The sequence below is a fragment of the Rhinolophus ferrumequinum genome, chromosome X (genome assembly GCF_004115265.2).
Source record: "Rhinolophus ferrumequinum isolate MPI-CBG mRhiFer1 chromosome X, mRhiFer1_v1.p, whole genome shotgun sequence".
NCBI lineage: Eukaryota > Metazoa > Chordata > Mammalia > Chiroptera > Rhinolophidae > Rhinolophus > Rhinolophus ferrumequinum.
The window spans coordinates 37,756,033-37,773,974 of record NC_046284.1 but is presented as its reverse complement, the minus strand read 5'-3'; the positions used below and the strand labels follow the sequence as shown (position 1 = coordinate 37,773,974).

General features: G+C 40.6%; 1 protein-coding gene across 1 annotated transcript in view; it reads right to left on the bottom strand.

Annotated features, from left to right (window-relative positions):
* Nucleotides 1–17,125, bottom strand: part of KIAA1210 (KIAA1210 ortholog) — a 114,683-nt gene extending 97,558 nt beyond the window's left edge. The window contains exon 1 of the mRNA XM_033116819.1: nucleotides 17,018–17,125. Within this exon, the coding sequence (XP_032972710.1) occupies nucleotides 17,018–17,052 (35 nt within the window). The 5' untranslated portion in view covers nucleotides 17,053–17,125. The remainder of the gene's footprint in view (nucleotides 1–17,017) is intronic.
* Nucleotides 17,126–17,942: the final 817 nt, after the last annotated feature.

The following is a 17,942-nucleotide window of genomic DNA, read 5'->3' as shown; positions in this document are numbered from 1 at the left end:
TTCAAAGAGCGTTTTATGAGTCTGACTCCAAAGGCAATGGAAGTAAAAGCTAAAATAAACGAATGGCACTATATGAAACTTAAAAGCCTCTGCACAGCAAAAGAAACCGTCGACAAAATAAAGAGGCAACCAACTGAATGGGAGAAGATTTTTGCAAACAGTGCCTCCGATAAGGGGCTAATATCCCAAATATACAAGGAACTTATGAAACTCTACAACAAAAAAACGAACAACCCAATTGAAAAATGGGCAGAGGACCTGAAGAGACATTTCTCCAAAGAGGACATACAAATGGCAAATAGACACATGAAAAAATGCTCAACATCACTAATCATCAGAGATAATTACCACAATGAGCAATAAAATACCACAATGGCAAATAAAAACCACAATGAGATATCACCTCACCCCAGTCAGAATGGCTATCATCAACAAGACAAATAGTAACAAGTGTTGGAGAGGCTGTGGAGAAAGAGGAACCCTCATACACTGTTGGTGGGAATGCAGACTGGTGCAGTCGTTATGGAAGTCAGTGTGGAGTTTCCTCAAAAAATTACGAATAGTATAGCATATGACTCAGCAATCTGTCTCCTGGGTATCTACCCAAAAAATATGAAAACATTTATCCATAAAGACACGTGTGCTCCAATGTTCATTGCAGCTTTGTTTACGTTGGCCAAGACATAGAAACAACCAAAATATCCTTCGATAGATGAATTGATAAAGAAGTTGTGGTATATATACATAATGGAATACTATTCAGCGGTAAGAAAAGATGATATAGGACCATTTGTGGCAACATGGATGGATCTTGAGAGTATAATGCTAAGCGAAATAAGTCAGACAGAAAAAGCAGAGAACCATATGATTTCACTGATATGTGGTATGTAAACCAAAAACAACAAAAGAACAAGACAAGCAAATGAGAAACAAAAACTCATAGACAAAGACAACAGTTTAGTGGTTACCAGAGTGTAAGGGGGGTGAGGGGTGGGAGATGAGGGTAAGTGGGATCAAATATATGGTGAATGATGGAGAAATGCCTGGACTCTTGATTAATGGAAACTGAGAGACAACTGTGTTGTTGTAAGATACTAAAATTTTTGTTATTTGCTACGCAGCAATGGAAAACTAATACAAGTCCTCCAGGCCCCAGCTCTAATTGAAGAAGAAGCCAAAAGTCGGTTGGGAGCCATGTAAGCTGCCAAACAGAACACGGTGAGAAGCCTGTAAGGGAATTGTTGGCTACCTTCTCCCAACCCATCGCACAAAAAAATACCTCTTTTTAAAGAACATAAGTTGCCACTCTCTCAAGGGAGTTGTCTGCTGAGCAGGTCAGGCCCTGCCAGATTGTTAGAACTTGCAAAAGCCCCCTGAAGGCTCAACTTGTTTGAGAATGTCTCCAACACCTTTCAGATATTGCTATACTCTGTGTCCTCCTCAGCCAGGGGTGTGTGTATTCACTTTTCAGTGGATGAAGTCTCCTGGAGTTGATCATTCTGAGGCACGGCAGGGATACAGAATTATGGCAAGGGCCTTCATCCTTCAAACAACCCAGCTAGTTCTAGAGGAAGTGTCGGCTGCCAGGAAGCCAACTCACTGAGGAACCCGGGATTCCCTCTGAAATGAAAATACCATAAAGGACCCCCATTCCCTTATTAATTATAAAATGAGCTAACCTGTGATCACACCCCCTTCCTCTTTTTCTTGTATGAGGTTGGCAAGGGGGCACCAGAGGTTCAGCCAGCTCTTGAAATGCAGCCCTTGGATGCCATGCTGGAGGTGACTGCCACTCAGATCACACAGGGAGCTTCAGAAGTCCCACTCCATTAGCCCACCAGCAATCAGGATGGCTCTGATGTGGACAGTCACCCCACTAATTGGCAAAGTTCATTTGGGGTAGTAAGGGTTTGATACCACATTCCACCCAGGATACAACCACTTCCACGCAAAAAATCAAGGCTTTCCAAGGTAGTCAGCCTGACTGGCATTTTTCCCAGCAGGGACCAAGAGCAGCAGCAGCTCTTAGCAGGCTCGAGACCAATTAGTTTGCTCTAGAATTCTGTTTTTTTATGCTCCTACGAGAAGATGGGAGTGCCCTCATGGGATCCTGGATAGAGAAGATCAATCTTGATGGTCATTTATTTTGGCTCTGAGAACCTTGCTCAAGACATAGCTCCTTGCTGGACCCCAGTTCCCACATTTGTAAAATGATGGGGTAAGATAAAATTATGTGTGCTCTTATGATATTTTATGACAATATTCATTTTATGATGAAGACCCAAAAGCTAAATTCTAGGGTATTGACTACATATGGGAGGGGCCTACAGTCCCCAAGAGTCATGGAACAGGAAGTTGGAGTGTGTGATGCTTGCATGTGTAGTACAGGGCACCAAAGGGCAGAAATGGGGCAGAGAGCCAAGATTAAGCCAGATAAGTGTGTTTAAAATACATCACAAAGCTGAGGCGTTCAGGCAGCAGCAACGCAAGGCAAGAAAGCTGAGACCTAGATGTTAATGAGGTCAAAGAACAAGGGAAGGTTAGAGTGGAAGGGAACAGCAGGTGGGAGAGTTGGGGAATAGGAGGCTATCTAGCCACAGGAGGTCTTAGAGGGTGCTTTTGTGAGTGGCTCCATTTAAAGCAGCAAAAGGGACCTCCTGGTTTAGGCTAGAATAATCGTGAAAGGCCTTGTAGAGGAGGTCCTCCTTCAGATGGGCCATTTGCTAAGTAGGAAAGTTTATTGACAGTTTGAGGACTGAGGCACTGAGAGTCAGCATAGGTGAGGTGGGGATGGGGTAGAGAGGACAGATGATATCCATAAACCCTGGGTGACCAGGAAGAGCCTGAAGACTCTGGCCTGGAATAATATTCTTGGGACAATGAGGCATGGGTGACACCTGGCTCATTTACCTCCATTTTGCCCAGGGTCACGTTTGCTTTCATACCTGACTATTGTACCTCTTTGGTCCAGTGCCTAGAAAAGAAGCTTCTAGAGTAGGTCACAGGAAGGAGGCTCCAAGACAAGGGACACCAGATAGCAACTGGTTAGAAAACGGAGTGCCCCAGGGCCTGGGGTTAGACAGGACCACAAGAGGGCAGAGAAAGAGAAACGCCCTGAAATAGGGCCTGGAATGGTGCCAGGGTGGAAGACAGCTAGTGGGGAAGGACAGAAAGACCCAGATGGCCAAGAGCAGAAAGTAGATTCCTGGTATTTCCTCCTGTGTTCACTTGAGGCTGCAGAAGCAAAGAGAATCCCAATGTGCAGTGCTCAAATCATTCTCACACTCACTTCCTCATTCAACCCACATTAGTTCCTAGGTAGGGAGAGGAACAGGATTGCCCCTTTGAAGAAGTAAATGATATACATAAATCTCTTACCACTAGAGTCACCACCTAAAGGGAAAAATAAAAATGTCAGTGAGAACCAGAAGAGCAGACATCTATTGGGCTTCTTTACATTTAAGGTGCAAGAATCCGTAGTCAGAATGGCTTAGGGAAATAAAAAGCCACCCTGGGAGTAGTGTCTAGGAGGAGTGCTTGAATGGGGGTGAGAGGGGGTCTGGCCCTTTATCACCAGCTGGACACTGCTCTGTTGTCCATTTGACAGTGAGAGGGAAGCACACAGCCAGTATCTGAAGAATAAATGTGATAATGCATGAAAAATAGCACAGTGCCTGGCACAAAGTAAGTGCTCAATAAATAGTAGGGTTTTTAAGAAACTATTTCTACAGATATGGACAATGGTGTGAGAAATGTGTGAGGAGGAAGGCTGTAAGTCAACATCCTGTCCTCACCCGCAGGGATTCTGATTCTTCATTGAGGGTGGGGTCCAGAGGTCTTCATGTTCCATAAGTTCCCAGGTGAATCTGAGGTAGAGTCCAGACACCCTGCTTTAAGGAAACCCTGCTGTAAGTCATGTTGAGTACTGAGCATGACTGGAACATTAAAGCTGAAATGGGAAGCCATAAAAATGGATGACAGGGCAAGGGTGGTGACAAAAAAGGATCTTGAATGATATGTAGAGAGCATTGTGACCATGAAGGAAGGTATTTTGTTTTTCTAATAAATATCTCTTTAAGACTTGAGCCTCCAATGAGACCAATCCAACTTTTAGAGAGTTGATACCTGAGCTCTGCTACTAATTAGCGGTGAGGACTTGGGCACACCAAGTCCTATCTCTAGACCTTAGTTTCCTTACCTAAGAACTAAGGGATTGGACTAGACTTGGAGCCCAGGGTTCCTTTTAGTGCAGGCATTCTAGAATTCTGTGATTCACTAAGACAATCTTTCAAAGGTCTCAGTTTATCCCGTGAGGCTAGACTTTACAGAGGCCCACTATAAGCCCTGCTCGAGTTGGCCAACAGGGGACCAGCCTTCAGAGCAGTCCCTTCAGAAGCCTGTAAGTATTTTCGGAAAACTCTCCTATTTTCAGATTGTTTAAAAACCTAAGCTATATTTTCCCATTTAAGAAATGCACAAGATTGCAGGAGATTTGACTTAAATTCCCCCACTCATTCTGTCTTCCCTTTAAAAGCAATTGAAAAAAAAATTTCTTCAAATCAGGAGTTCATCCCTATCAGAAAAATTACTACCTCATCCCAGAGAGTTTCTGCCCTCCTCCAACTCTGAATAAGCAAACAGAGGCCATTTCTGCATCAAATAAGGTCTTTGGATCACTAACATTTGGCTTCTGGAACCACAGGCACAGAAGAAATAAACATTCCTGCCACATAAAAGTAAAATCATATCCTTCAAAATTAGGTGATGGAGGTTTAGTGGGGATTTTTCCCTATCTCATTCCCTTAAAAGGCTTCTGGAGACCCTGTCCAAATATAACAAATGGATAGTGAACCAACGTAGAAACTTCTGTCCCTATGCTTTATGCAAACTCACAAGAGTAGACTTTGCCTGCCTTATCTACTGTGCTCTGCTCAAAATATGGGCAGGCAGATGTGCCTGGGCTCTGGAACCTTTTCCTTTCCCCAATCCCCATGGGTCTCAGAAGTCTCCCTTTGACTTACTTTTCTCTCCATTTTTCCAGGATATTTGGGTTTATGGAAAGGGAAATCTGAATGCCAAAAGGAAGGGGAAGTAACATAACCCATAATTTATCGGATGGATGTGCTGGTCCTTGGCCCATGAGGTCCCCAACTCAGGAAATAAGATGTAATGACCTTGTTGATATAAAAATGCGACATGACTTAACTAGTTTTTAGTAGCAACCTTTTCTGAAATAACAGTGCCTACATTTGTTTCTTTTTAAAAAAATTCATATCTGGACTTTCCCTTGTATCTCTTCCTCCTCTTTTATTTCCATTCCTCAGTTTGAACATCTCCCTTGTATGCCATAGTAGATAACTGAATTATATTGTTATAATTTGTTGTGTTTGTAATAAGGAATATAGTTCCAAATGTTCAAACTTAGATGAGTAAAATGTTTTATGTTTCTACTATCAAAAAAAAGTCAAGTAAGTTAATTTTACAATATGGGGCCCTTTGTTAATTTTTTCCCATTTAGCCTTGGCCCCAATGGATACAATTCTTTCTCTCCCTAAAGGCTCTGAGTCTTTCAAGGACTAAATCTTCTAACTAGTGAAGATCTTCACAAACTGTGTGAACTTGGACAGATCATAAAATTTCTTTTTAATTTTTTAAAAAATTTTAAATTACAGTTGACATTCAATATTATATTAATTTCAGGTGTACAACATAGTGGTTAAACATTTATAAATGTGATCCCCCACTAGACTAGAACCCATCTGGCACTATATGTAGTTATTACCATATTATTGACTATATTCCCTATACTGTACTTTACATCCCTGTGACTATTTTGTAACTACCAATTTGTATTTCTTACCCCTTCACCTTTTTCACCCTAGTCTCCAAACCCCTGCCATCTATCACCCTGATAAATCTAGTACCCATCTGACACCATACATAATTATCACAATATTATTGGTTATATTCCTTATGCTATACCTTACATCCTCATGACTACTTTGTAACAAACAATTTGTACTTCTTAATCCTTTCATCTTTTTCATGCAGCCCTCCAAACCTCTCCCATCTGGCAACCATCAGTTTGTCCTCTGTATCTATGAGTCTGTTTCTGTTTTGTTTGTTCATTTATTTTATTTTTTAGATTCCACGTGTAAGTAAGATCTTACAGTATTTGTCTTTCTCTGTGTGACTTATTTCACTTAGCATAATTCCCTCTAGGTCTATCCATGTTGTCATACATAGTAAGATTTCATTTTTTATAGCCAAGTAATATTCCTTTGTATATATGTACCACATCTTCTTGATGGGCACTTAGGTTGCTTCCGTATCTAATCTATTGTCAATAGTACTGCAATGAACGTAGGGGTGCATATGTCTTTTTGAAATACTTTTTTGGATTTCCTTGGATAAAGTCCCAGAAGTGGAATTGCTGAGTCATAAAGTAGTTCTTTTTTAAATTTTTTGAGGAGCCTCCAAACTGTTTTCCACAGTGGCTTCACCAATTTGCAGTCCCACCAATAGTGCACGAGGGTTCCCTTTTCTCCACATCCTCGCCAACACTTGTTGTTTGTTGATTCATTGATGATGGCCATTCTGACAGGTGTGAGGTGATATTTCATTGTGGTTTTAATTTGCATTTCTCTGATGTTTATTGATGTTGAGCATCTTTCATATGTCTCTTGGTCATCTGTATGTCCTCTTTGGAGAAATGCTTATTCAGGTCCTCTGCCCATTTTTTAATTGGATTGTTTATTTGTTTGTTTGATTGTATGTTTTGGTGTTGAGTTGTATGAGTTCTTTATAAATTTTGGATATTAACCTCTTATCAGATGTATCATTGGTGAATACCTTCTCCCATTCAGTAGGTTGTCTTTTCATTTTGGTGATGGTTTCCATTTCTGTGCAAAAACCTTTTAGTTTGATGTAATCCCATTTGTTTCTTTTTTCTTTTTTTTCCCCCTTTTTTCTTTCTTTTTTTTTTTTGTTTCCCTAGCCCGATGAAATATATCAGTAAAAAGAATATTACTAAGAATAATGTCAGAGAGTTTACTGACTTTTTTCTTCTAGGAGTTTTATGGTTTTGGGTCTTATGTTTATTAACTCTTTAATCCATTTTGAGTTTATGCTTGTATATGTTATAAAAATGTGGTCCACTTTTGTGTGTGTGTGTTGTGTTTCTAGTTTTCCCAACATCATTTATTGAATAAACTGTGTTTACCCTATTGTATATACTTGCCTCCTTTGTCATAGATTAAATGACAATATAGGTGTGGATTTATTTCTGGACTCTCCATTCTGTTCCATTGATCTATTTGTCTGTTTTTATGCCAGTACCATGCTGTTTTGATTACTATAGTTGTGTAATATAGTTTGGTATCAGATAGCATGATGCCTCCAACTTTGTTCTTCTTTCTCAAGATTGCTGGGATTATGCAGGGTCTTTTGTGGTTCCATATAAATTTTAGGGTTATTTGTTCTAGTTCTGTGAACAATGCCATTGGTATTTTGATAGAGATTGCATTGAATCTATAGATTGCTTTGGGTAGTATAGAATTTTAATGATGTTATGCTTCCTATGCATGAGCATGGTATATGCTTCCATTTATTCATATCTTCTTGAATTTCATTCTTTAATGTCTTATAATTTTCCAAGTACAGGTCTTTTACCTCCTTGGTTAAATTTATTCGTAGGTATTTTTTTAATGCAATTGTAAATGAGATTGTTTTCTTAATTTCTCTCTCTTAAAGTCTATTTTGTCTGATATACATATGCTACCCCAGCTTTTCTTCATTTTAATTACCATGAAATATCTTTTTCCATTCCTTTACTTTCAGTCTGATTATGCCTTTCGATCTGAGGTGAGTCTCTTGTATACAGCATATACAAGGGTCTTGCTTTCTTATCCAGTCAGCCACCCTATGATTTTTTATTGGAACATTTAATCCATTTACATTTAAAGTGATTATTGATAGGTACATAGTTATTGCCATTTTATTATTGATACTTATATTCTCCCCCCGCCCCTTCTTCTTCTTAAAGAAGTCCCTTTAACATTTCTCGTAATACTGGTTTGGTGGTGATTAACTCCTTTAGCTTTTGTTTGTTTGTTTGGGAAGTTCCTTATCTCTCCTTCAATTTTAAATGATATCCTTGCTGGCTAGAGTAGTCTTGGTTATACGTCCTTGCTTTTCATCACTTTGTGTATTTTGTGCCAATCTCATCTGGCCTGCAAAGTTTCTGTTGAAAAGTCAGCTGACAGTCTTATGGGAGCTCCCTTGTAAATAACTAGCTGCCTTTTTCTTGATGCTTCTAGGATTCTCTCTTTGTCTTTAATCTCTGGCATTTTAATTACGATGTATCTTGCTGTGGGCCTCCTTGGGTTCATCTTGTTTGGGACTCTCTGTGCTTCCTGGTCTTGCATGCCTATTTCCTTCAACAGGCTATGAAAGTTTTCCATTATTATTTCTTCAAATAGGTTCACAATCTCTTGTTCTCTCTCTTCTCCTTCTGGTACTCCTATGATGTGAATGTTGTTATGCTTGATGTTGTCCCAGAGGTCCCTTAAACTCATTTTTTTTATTCTTTTTCCTTTTTGGTGTTCCAATTGGGTGTTTTCTACTACTTTGTCTTCAAAAATCGCTGATTTGATCCTCTGCTTCATCTACTCTGCTGTTGATTCCTTCTAGTGTATTCTTCATTTGAGTTACTGTATTCTCCATTTCTGACTGGTTCTTTTTATGACTTCTATGTCCTTTTTTTACGTTTACTATCACTTTCTTGTTGTCATTAAGTTCCTTGAGCATCCTTATAACCAGTGCTTTGAACTCTGTAGCTGGTAGGTAGCTTGCCTTCATTTCATTTGCCATGTCTCCCCCAAAATAAGACCTAGCGGGACAACCGGCTCTAATGCGTCTTTTGAAGCAAAAATTAATATAAGACCTGGCTCTAATGCGTCTTTTGGAGCAAAAATTAATATAAGACCTCGTCCGGCTAGGTCTTATTTTCAGGGAAACAGGAGTAGTTATTTTTCTAGAGTACTCTCCTGTTCTTTCATTTGGGACATGTTTCTTTGTTTCCTAATTTTGACTGCCTCTCTGTCTTTGTTTCTGTGTATTAGGTAGATCTGCTACAGTGAGTCACTGCATGGGCCATTTAAGAGGATGCCTGGGTTTCCAGTATCCTTCTATCTCACCTGGTCACATGAAATCCCCACTGTTTTTCACAGCCAGATGTTGTGGGGTTCCTCTTCTTGGCACCAGTGCTCCAGGCTGGGGAGGCCGGTCTGGGGCTGGGATCCCTCACTCCTCAGGGGTTCCTCCACAGCCAAGATATCTCCCTGATACTCAACAGCCACACGTGGATGTGGGGCCAGCCCATTTTGCATCTCTGCCCCTCCTACCAGTCTCAAAGTGGCTTCTTTTTTATATCCTTTATTATAAAACTTCTGTTCAGCTGGACTTCAGATGGTTTTCCAGGTTGATTGTTCTATAATTTAGTTGTAATTTTAATATGGTCATGGGATGAGACAAGCACAACATTTACCTACTGTGCCATTTTACCGAGACTGTCATATAATTTATTTATGCCTTAGTTTCCTTATCCATACAATGAACCTGTCTGGTGATAGAATTTTGGAGAAGGTGAAATGAAGGAGGTATGAATGTCACAATATCGTGTCCTTTGCAGTGTTGTTAATTATCCCATCCAGTATTTCTGAGCAGATGTTCTTTTGTCACAAAAAGAGAAATCTGACAGCTTGACATTCAGAGGAGGAAGCATAATATAGTTACAAATGGGTTAGGCTATGGAGTTAGACAAATCTAGGTTTGACACTTGGCTCTTGTCAATTACTAGACTGTATTCTTGGACAAGTCACTGAACTGCTCAAAACCTAAATTTCCTTATCTATTAAGTAGGGCTAAGAGTAATACCTTCATAATAGGCTAATTGTGTGGACTCATTTACTTAATAACTGTTGAGTACCTGCTATGTGCTAAAATGAGAACAGAATAGTGCTCGAAAAAGAGAATGGCCCTGCTCTCACAGACAGTTTGGTGAACTAACTCATATAAAGCTATTGGCATGGAGTGTAACACATAGGAAACAGTCAATACATGTTAGCTGTTATGATTACTACTTTTCCATGCTATTAATGTCCCCTACTCTTTATCAATTTCCCAAAAGCAGGGGATGAAATTTCTTTCAGTTAGTTATTTGCTCTCTTCAGCAGCCCCTGGGTGACCAACAGCTTTGTAAATGGCCATCTGCATTGAGAACTGGGGCCCATGGTTGTGTGAGCAAAGCCAACTAGATCCAACCTGTGCCCTTTGCTCTGTAGCTGCCACTGATCAAACAGCTACAGATTTTGATTTAAATTCCAGATGCCTGGGAAACCCAGTGTCCCCAGAAAGCCTCTCTCTGGGCACAGAGTATGGTGACTTCTTTCAGGGAACTCCCAAATCCAGATGAAGCTGCTCAGTCTCCTCATTAACATTCTACGTGTGACTAACTTGTAACCCTGTGCTTTATCTTCCATTGTAGTCTGTCTCTAAACAGTTCCGACTGCTCTTATCTACATGGTAGTGGCACATCAAATAGATTCCTTTCCACCTTTCCTCTTCTCAAGAAAGGACTAAACAGTTTTCCCATGCCATTAGCAGAAACTTTCACTTCCTTACTCTATCTCAGAGAAACATAAATGGGATTATGACTAATTAATTGGTTAAAAGTTGTTCTTTGTTTATCAACATTAAATGGCAAGGGAACTCACATTTACTGAGGGCAACCTATGTCCCTGTCAGTTACTTGATTTAATCCTTGTGAGAACCCTGTGAGGTAGGAATCATTATTTCCATTTTACAGATGAGACAACTAAGGCTCAGAAAGGTTAAAGCATTCACCCATGGCCACAAAGCTAGTAAGTCACATTGTGAGTATTGAAACCCATGTCTGACTCCAAAGCCCCATGCTATTTCCACTACATGGTGTCAAATATTTTCAGCATGTGTACATGTGTGTATCTCTCAGGCCAGACACTATGCTGCGTGGCTGAGCTCATGGGCAGTATGGCCTTTGATAGCACACTGTAAGCTTCTGGGAGGGGTCCACTTCTCTCTCCTTGGGCCAGATATCTTGCTCCTTCATTAGCAGCCTGGGACCCAGACTGGTCCATATACTGCTTTGGTTCCCTAACCCCAAATGCCAAGCTTCCATGCATCCTTAAAGTTGTGCCTGGGCTCTCCTACCACACTACTGGATGAGTGATGGACAGAGGAGGACCTGACATTGTGAAGGACTCCTGGCTTCCTGCTGCTCTCCAGTTACAACCTCCCCAATTCAGGCACTCTCATTCTGAATATAACACAATTCCACCAAGACAGAACTTTTGTCCTGAATCTAAACTAAAGCACTCTTGTATGCCAACTCATAACATAACTTACAGAGGGCTTACACTTACAGGGGGCTTTCTCCTCTTTAAAGCTCTTCTGCAGTCATTTGACCCTCCCAACAATTCTGTGACATAGACAGTTAGGGAAGTAGCATTATTATGATTATCATTTTTATTATTAATTTCCATTTTACAGATGATAAAACCAAGGCCCAAAGAAGCATGAGGACATGCCTACAGTAATGGTATGAGGCTGAGAGGTAGGGCTCTGTCTTTGAAGTGACCTTTAAATAATATCACAGGGGAGGTCTCCTTTGTAAGCCTTGCTGAAGCTGCATTTACATGATGATGATTACTATACTAATCAAAAATCTCTGGCAATAATTACTACTTGCTGTGTAGCAAATGCTTGCTGTGCTGGCCACTGTGCTACATGCTTTATTTCTCATGCATCATTTCATTGGATATTCATAATCCTCCAAGGAGGAGGTCCTATTATTACCCCCATTTTACAGATGAGGAAACTGGGGCTCAGAAGGCTTAGATGACATACTCAAGATCATAAAGCTAGGAAGTGGTAGACGATGGACACAAACCTGTCTGATCCCAGAACCATGTTCCACTAGGCTATGGTGCCTCTAAAGTTGAGTCCAGTATGGAAGCTAGTAGGCACATATGGCTATTTAATTTTAAATTAATTAAAATGAAATAAAATTGCAACCCAGCTCCTTAGTCACACTAGCTGCACTGCAAGTGCTCAATAGCCACACATGGCTAGTGGCTCTCATATTGAATACCACAGATACAGAACAGCACAGAAAGTTCTATTAGATAGTGCTAATCTAAACACTTAAGGGTAGTCCTCTTCAGACTTCTACTTTGGTAAAGCGTTATTAGTTTAAAGCAGAACTCCTCAATCTTAACACTATTGACATTTGGGGCTGGAAAATTCTTTGTTGTAAGGAGCTCTTCCTGTGCATTTAGGAAGAGCCTACATGTTGAATAGCATCATTGGCCTCTATCCACTAGACGTCAATATCACACCTTCTCCCTAGGGTTGGTTTTTTGGTGTGTGTGTGTTTGTGTATGTGTGTGTATGTGTGTGTGTGTGTGTCTCAACATAGTTTTTATTGTATTCCCCACCCATGAGTTTTTAAATATCACTTGATTTCTGAGGTTTTGTAGATCATATCCTTTTTTTCTTTTTTAGATTTATTAAATGTATTGGGGTGACATTGGTTAATAAGATTATATAAGTTTCAAGTGTACAATTCTATAACATATCATCTATACATTGCATTGTTTATTCACCACCCAAAGTCAAGTCTCCTTCCATCACCATATTTGACTCCTTTTACCTTCTTCTACATCCTACCACGCCATTTTCCCTTGGTTACCACCATATTGTTGTCTGTGTCTATGAGTTTTTGTTTGTTTGTCTTGTTTGTTTACTGCTTTATGTTTTATATCCCACATATGAGTGAAAATATATGGTTCTTCACTTTTTATTTCACTTAACATAATAATCTCAAGATCCATCCATACGATGCAAATGGCAGTATTTCATCTTTTCTTATGGCTGAGTAATATTCCATTGTATACATGCACCACATCTTCTTTATCCAATCATTCATAATAGGACATTTAGGAAAGACATAGAAATGAAAAGATGCTCAACTTCACTAGTTATTAGGGAAATGCAGATCAAAACCACAATGAGATACCATCTCACACCTGTGATAATGGTTATTATCAACAAGACAAGAAATAACAAGTATTGGAGAGGTAGTGGAGAAAAAGGAAACTTCATACACTGCTGGTAGGAATGTAAATTGGCACAACTGCTATGGAAAACAGTATGGAGTTTCCTTAAAAAAAAATAAGAATACAGGTACCATATGACCCAGCAATCCATCTCCTGGATAACTACCTGAAATTTTTAAAAACATTTATTCATAAAGATATATGTATCCCTATATTCACTGCAGCATTGTTCATGGTGGCCTTCCCCCTAGTTTTGACAACTAAAAATATCTCCAGACATTGCCAAATGTCCCACACCATTGATGAGAACCTCTGGGTTAAGGGAATAGCATATGAGGTCTGACAATTAATTTCGTGAATTTATCCTAGAAAAAGTGCTACATACCTCATTGCTGAATATCACTATGGTCACCTTCGAAGTACTCCCTTAGGGAACCTATGCACTGACGCCATCGCCTAGTCCACCCTTCAAAGCAATTTTGGAAGTTTTTTTTCCTAGAATGGCCATCAGAGCTGTCATCATATTACCCTTGATATCCTGAATGTAATCAAAATGTCTTCCTTTCAATATTTCCTTTATCTTTTGGTAGAAAAAGAAGTCATAGGGGGCCAGATCAGGTGAGTAGGGAGGGTGTTCCAATACAGTTATTTGTTTACTGGCTAAAAACTCCCTCACAGACAGTGCCATGTAAGCTAGTGCATTGTCGTGATGGAAGAGCCATGAATTGTTGGCAAAAAGTTCAGGTCTTCTAACCTTTTCACACAGCATTTTCAGCACTTCCCAATAGTAAACTTGGTTAATTGTTTGTCCAGTTGGTACAAATTCACAATGAATAATCCCTCTGATATCAAAAATGTTTAGCAACATCGTTGCAACAAGTTCTCGGACTTTATTGTCAGACCTCGTATATATTTAAAGTAATCAAACAGAAAATTTTTTCACTGCCTAAACTCGGCCTTTTGAAAACAAGCCATATCCCAGAAACTCATTTCTTCTGGTGAATTGTAGTTTACATCAGTTTGCATTGAATGGGTGGTTTTAATGGTGATTGAAGATTTCATTAAAGAGAAAAAACATTTAAAGCAGCAGAATGAGAGTGAAGATGCCAATAAGGGGTTATTCTAATGTACTATTAGTTGCTCAAATTTCATACCTATTAACCGTAACTATGAAATTATGAAAGACGGATAAAAAATGAATTGGTTTAAAAAGCTAAAAGAATGGTAAAGTAGAAAAACAATTAGTAAATGACAGGAGCAACAAAATTGCATACTACATTTTGGCTACTAATTTATAGAAATAACAAACAAACAAAAAATATGCTACTTCAGAAATTGGGGAAAGAATCCTAAAAATGCTAAAGTTGGCTCAACAGAAAATGGGCTTTCAAAGGATTCAAAAGAAATTAGTGGAAACATTCCCATATAAAATGCTGAAATTTTGGTTACTGATGAGATGATATACTTTTCCACATTTTCAATATATATCCAAGGAAACTAAACGTCCCCACAACATATGAAACACTCCTTCGAATGCTGCTAAAGACCAAATGAAATCTATCAACCACATCTTCAGAGAACTCTCTGAAAGCTTTTAAAACCATTGCCTCCTAAATGAATTTTTACAGGTAGTTAAATATTTCAACTATGCTATAAATAGTCAAAAGAGACAAACTTTTTTAAACTGGTAAATATAGCACATAGTTGATTCAAGAAATTTCCCAAAAGAGGGCCTTCCCACCCCCTGTCATCCTACTCTCTGCAACCCCCTAGAAGGTGAGGCTGGGGACCTGGGACAGTGCCTCCCCCTGGTGGACACCTGCCACTCCATCAGCTCTCATAATGCTCTCATAAATGCAAAGTACTTCTGGCAGATGCCACAGGGTGAATTCCGGTTAGCAAAATGCAATACCCAGTCTGGGCCCCTTGTCAGGGAACTGGAGTTATGTAACAACCTTTCTTCTAAAACTAGAAGAAAGTGGGGGAAAAACAGGGAAGAAGGGATGGAGAAAAGGAAGTGAAATGCCACAGGGATCTCTAATGACCACATTAAAAACTCTTAATTACAATGAGGAGTGGAAGTTGGGTCTGAGCTGGCAGGCTGAGTAGCTGTAGCTACATGTTTCTGGTGCTTTCTGCTAGTCTGTATTTGCCTTCCCCTACTGGAAGCTCACATAAGGTCAGGCTTCACATTCATCTTTGTTCCCTGGGACATGAATCACCCCTTTGTCCAATACATCCACACTGCATACGATACTACATACCCGTTAGTCAGTAGCTGTCTTGGTTATCAAATCGACTGTAGTGATATCACAGTGCTTGGGTTCAAGTAACCCTTATTTTACTTAATAATGGCCTCAAAAACTTTTAATAGTATATTGTTGTAATTGTTCTATTTTATTAGTAGTTATTCTTGTTAATCTCTTATTGTACCTAATTTATAAGTTAAATTTTATCACAGGTACATGTGTATGGTATAGTATATATAGCACTATCCCTGGTTTCAGGCATCCACCAGGAGGCGGGTATTGGAACGTATCCAGTATACTCATTTCCACCACTGGTCAAACATCTCCAACTCATATAATGAATGTATACACCTATATATAACATTTAGAAAGCAATTGTGATCTGGACAGGAACTGTGAACCAATCCTGTGTTTCCACCCAAATTCAACTTTCAAGGCCTACTGGGGTTCCTTGAAAGTGTGCAACTCTTCTGATACAGCCAAGTTGTGATTCTAGGCATCCCCCTTGTTGGGGGGTGTTGGTGAGGATGGAGGGTGGAAAGAAACCAAAGGCTTACAGGGGGAGCAGTGAATGTTTGGGCAGCACCATTTGCCTTCCAGTCTTCCTCTGCCACAACCCTGGTCCCTGGAAAAAGCTAAGAGACGAGGACCACAACACCACATCAAATAACTGGGAAATTGCACATTGTACAACTTGGAACAAATTTAGAAAATAAAGACAACTAAGAAAATTTAGGGTGATTTTCTCCCCTCATCCAAATCCCCCTCTCTCTTTCCACCCCTCCCTCCTCCTTCCTCTCCTCTCTCCCATTTCTTGCCCTCAGCACCCTCCACTCCCTTATATCTTTATTTTCAGTCACACTGGCTGCTGACTCGTGCCAGAACGAAATGTTCTGGTGTAACTGAAACACATTATTTAAGTGAATTATTACTGTGAACGTTGTTTTAATAGTGTTACTAATCAATGAAAGTAGCCTTGTAAAATCCAGGTTTGTGGGATGCTTTAAATACAGGTGGGCTACGTTTCTTGATACGTACAAGTTGGAACCTAAGGCTTTGCCTCAGTTCTCTCGCTTGCCCATCGGTTATATAGACATCCTCCTTCCTCTATGCAGCTCTCTGTTCTCAGACCCTTGAGCCATTTCTTACAAACTCGGGGAAGGCTGCTGGTGTGCCACAAAGTACCCTTGCACCAAGAGGTCGGGCATCACGATGCACAGGAAAAGATGTCCCGGGAATAACTGGTATTTCCACATCGGTCACTGCAGCTTGGCTAAACTTTGCCTTTGATGCTTGCTTCCCTCCTTACCTTGGCAAGTAAATTTATTAATCAACAACCACAAGAGCCTTAATTAGATGCTTCGCCTCGTCCCTGGACGAGTCCCTAGCTCCCTGTGTCTCAGGTGAGCCAGGTTGGGGCGACAGCTGGAATGAGAAAGTCTGAAAGTCAGGAGCCGCTGAGTTCTTGAATCCCGCGGGCCCAGTGCGAAGCCTCTTTCCCACGCACATACACCGACACCTGCGCGAGCCCTCTCGGGAGTCCTGCCCCCAAACAGCCGGAGCAATACTGCGAGTTCGAGCCCGGGATTCCCTCCCGCGCCCGCCACTTACTCTGGAGTCTTCAGGCAACGGTAGAACTTAACCATGGTGTTTGCGAGGGAGCCGACGGCTGTCAAGAGCCTGGCCTGCTGAGGTTCGTCGGAGACAGTGCCTCCGGCAGGCTGGTGAGGCTGCAGCGTTTGGAGAACTCTGCACGCCCAGCGCTCACACACACACACACACACACACACACACGCACGCGCGCGCGTAGCCCCAAACCAGCCAGATGAAATTTCTTTTCCAGGGCCTCTTGTTTTCTGAACTAGGTCCAAAAAGGGCTGGGCTTGTTCCTTATATGGTTAGGAACTGTTACCTCACCCTTTCTCCCTGCCTCCAATTTCCTGAGACCACAGCATTCTCAGTGCAAAATACCAGATGCTCTTTCTCAGGCTCTCTGTATCTCTGCAGGCTAGAGTGTGAGGAGGAGTTTGAAGGGAAAGAGGCCCTCAGGAATTAGTAGAGACTTGTACCCGAACAGAGAGGGACACTCCACAGCTTTGGAAAGTAGATGTAAATAAATCACATTCAGGCATTTTTGATTCTGCAGGCCAGAGGGAAGGGTGGGAGAGGGGCGCGGGAGAGAGAGGAAGACCAAAAGAGAATTTAAATAGCCAGACTGCAAGAATTCCCACCCAAATCTGAACACTATTTTTGACCCGCCTGAATTGTTCTTGTTTAATCCTGAGGAAAACGATTTACTCTTTAAACAAGTCTGGCGTCACAAACAAACAAAAAACAAGAATATCCTTCAAACTGTGGAAGAAATCTCAATTCCCTTCGGATGAAAGTCCTCACCAAAGATCGTGTATACACAGTGGATCCCAGTTATAATATGACTTACATGACGTGGATTCAGATATATTGCTGATCAGATTGTATCTGCAGAAAACCGAAAGAACAGAGAGAGAAGAAAAGTGTGACCTAATGCTGGCTGCAT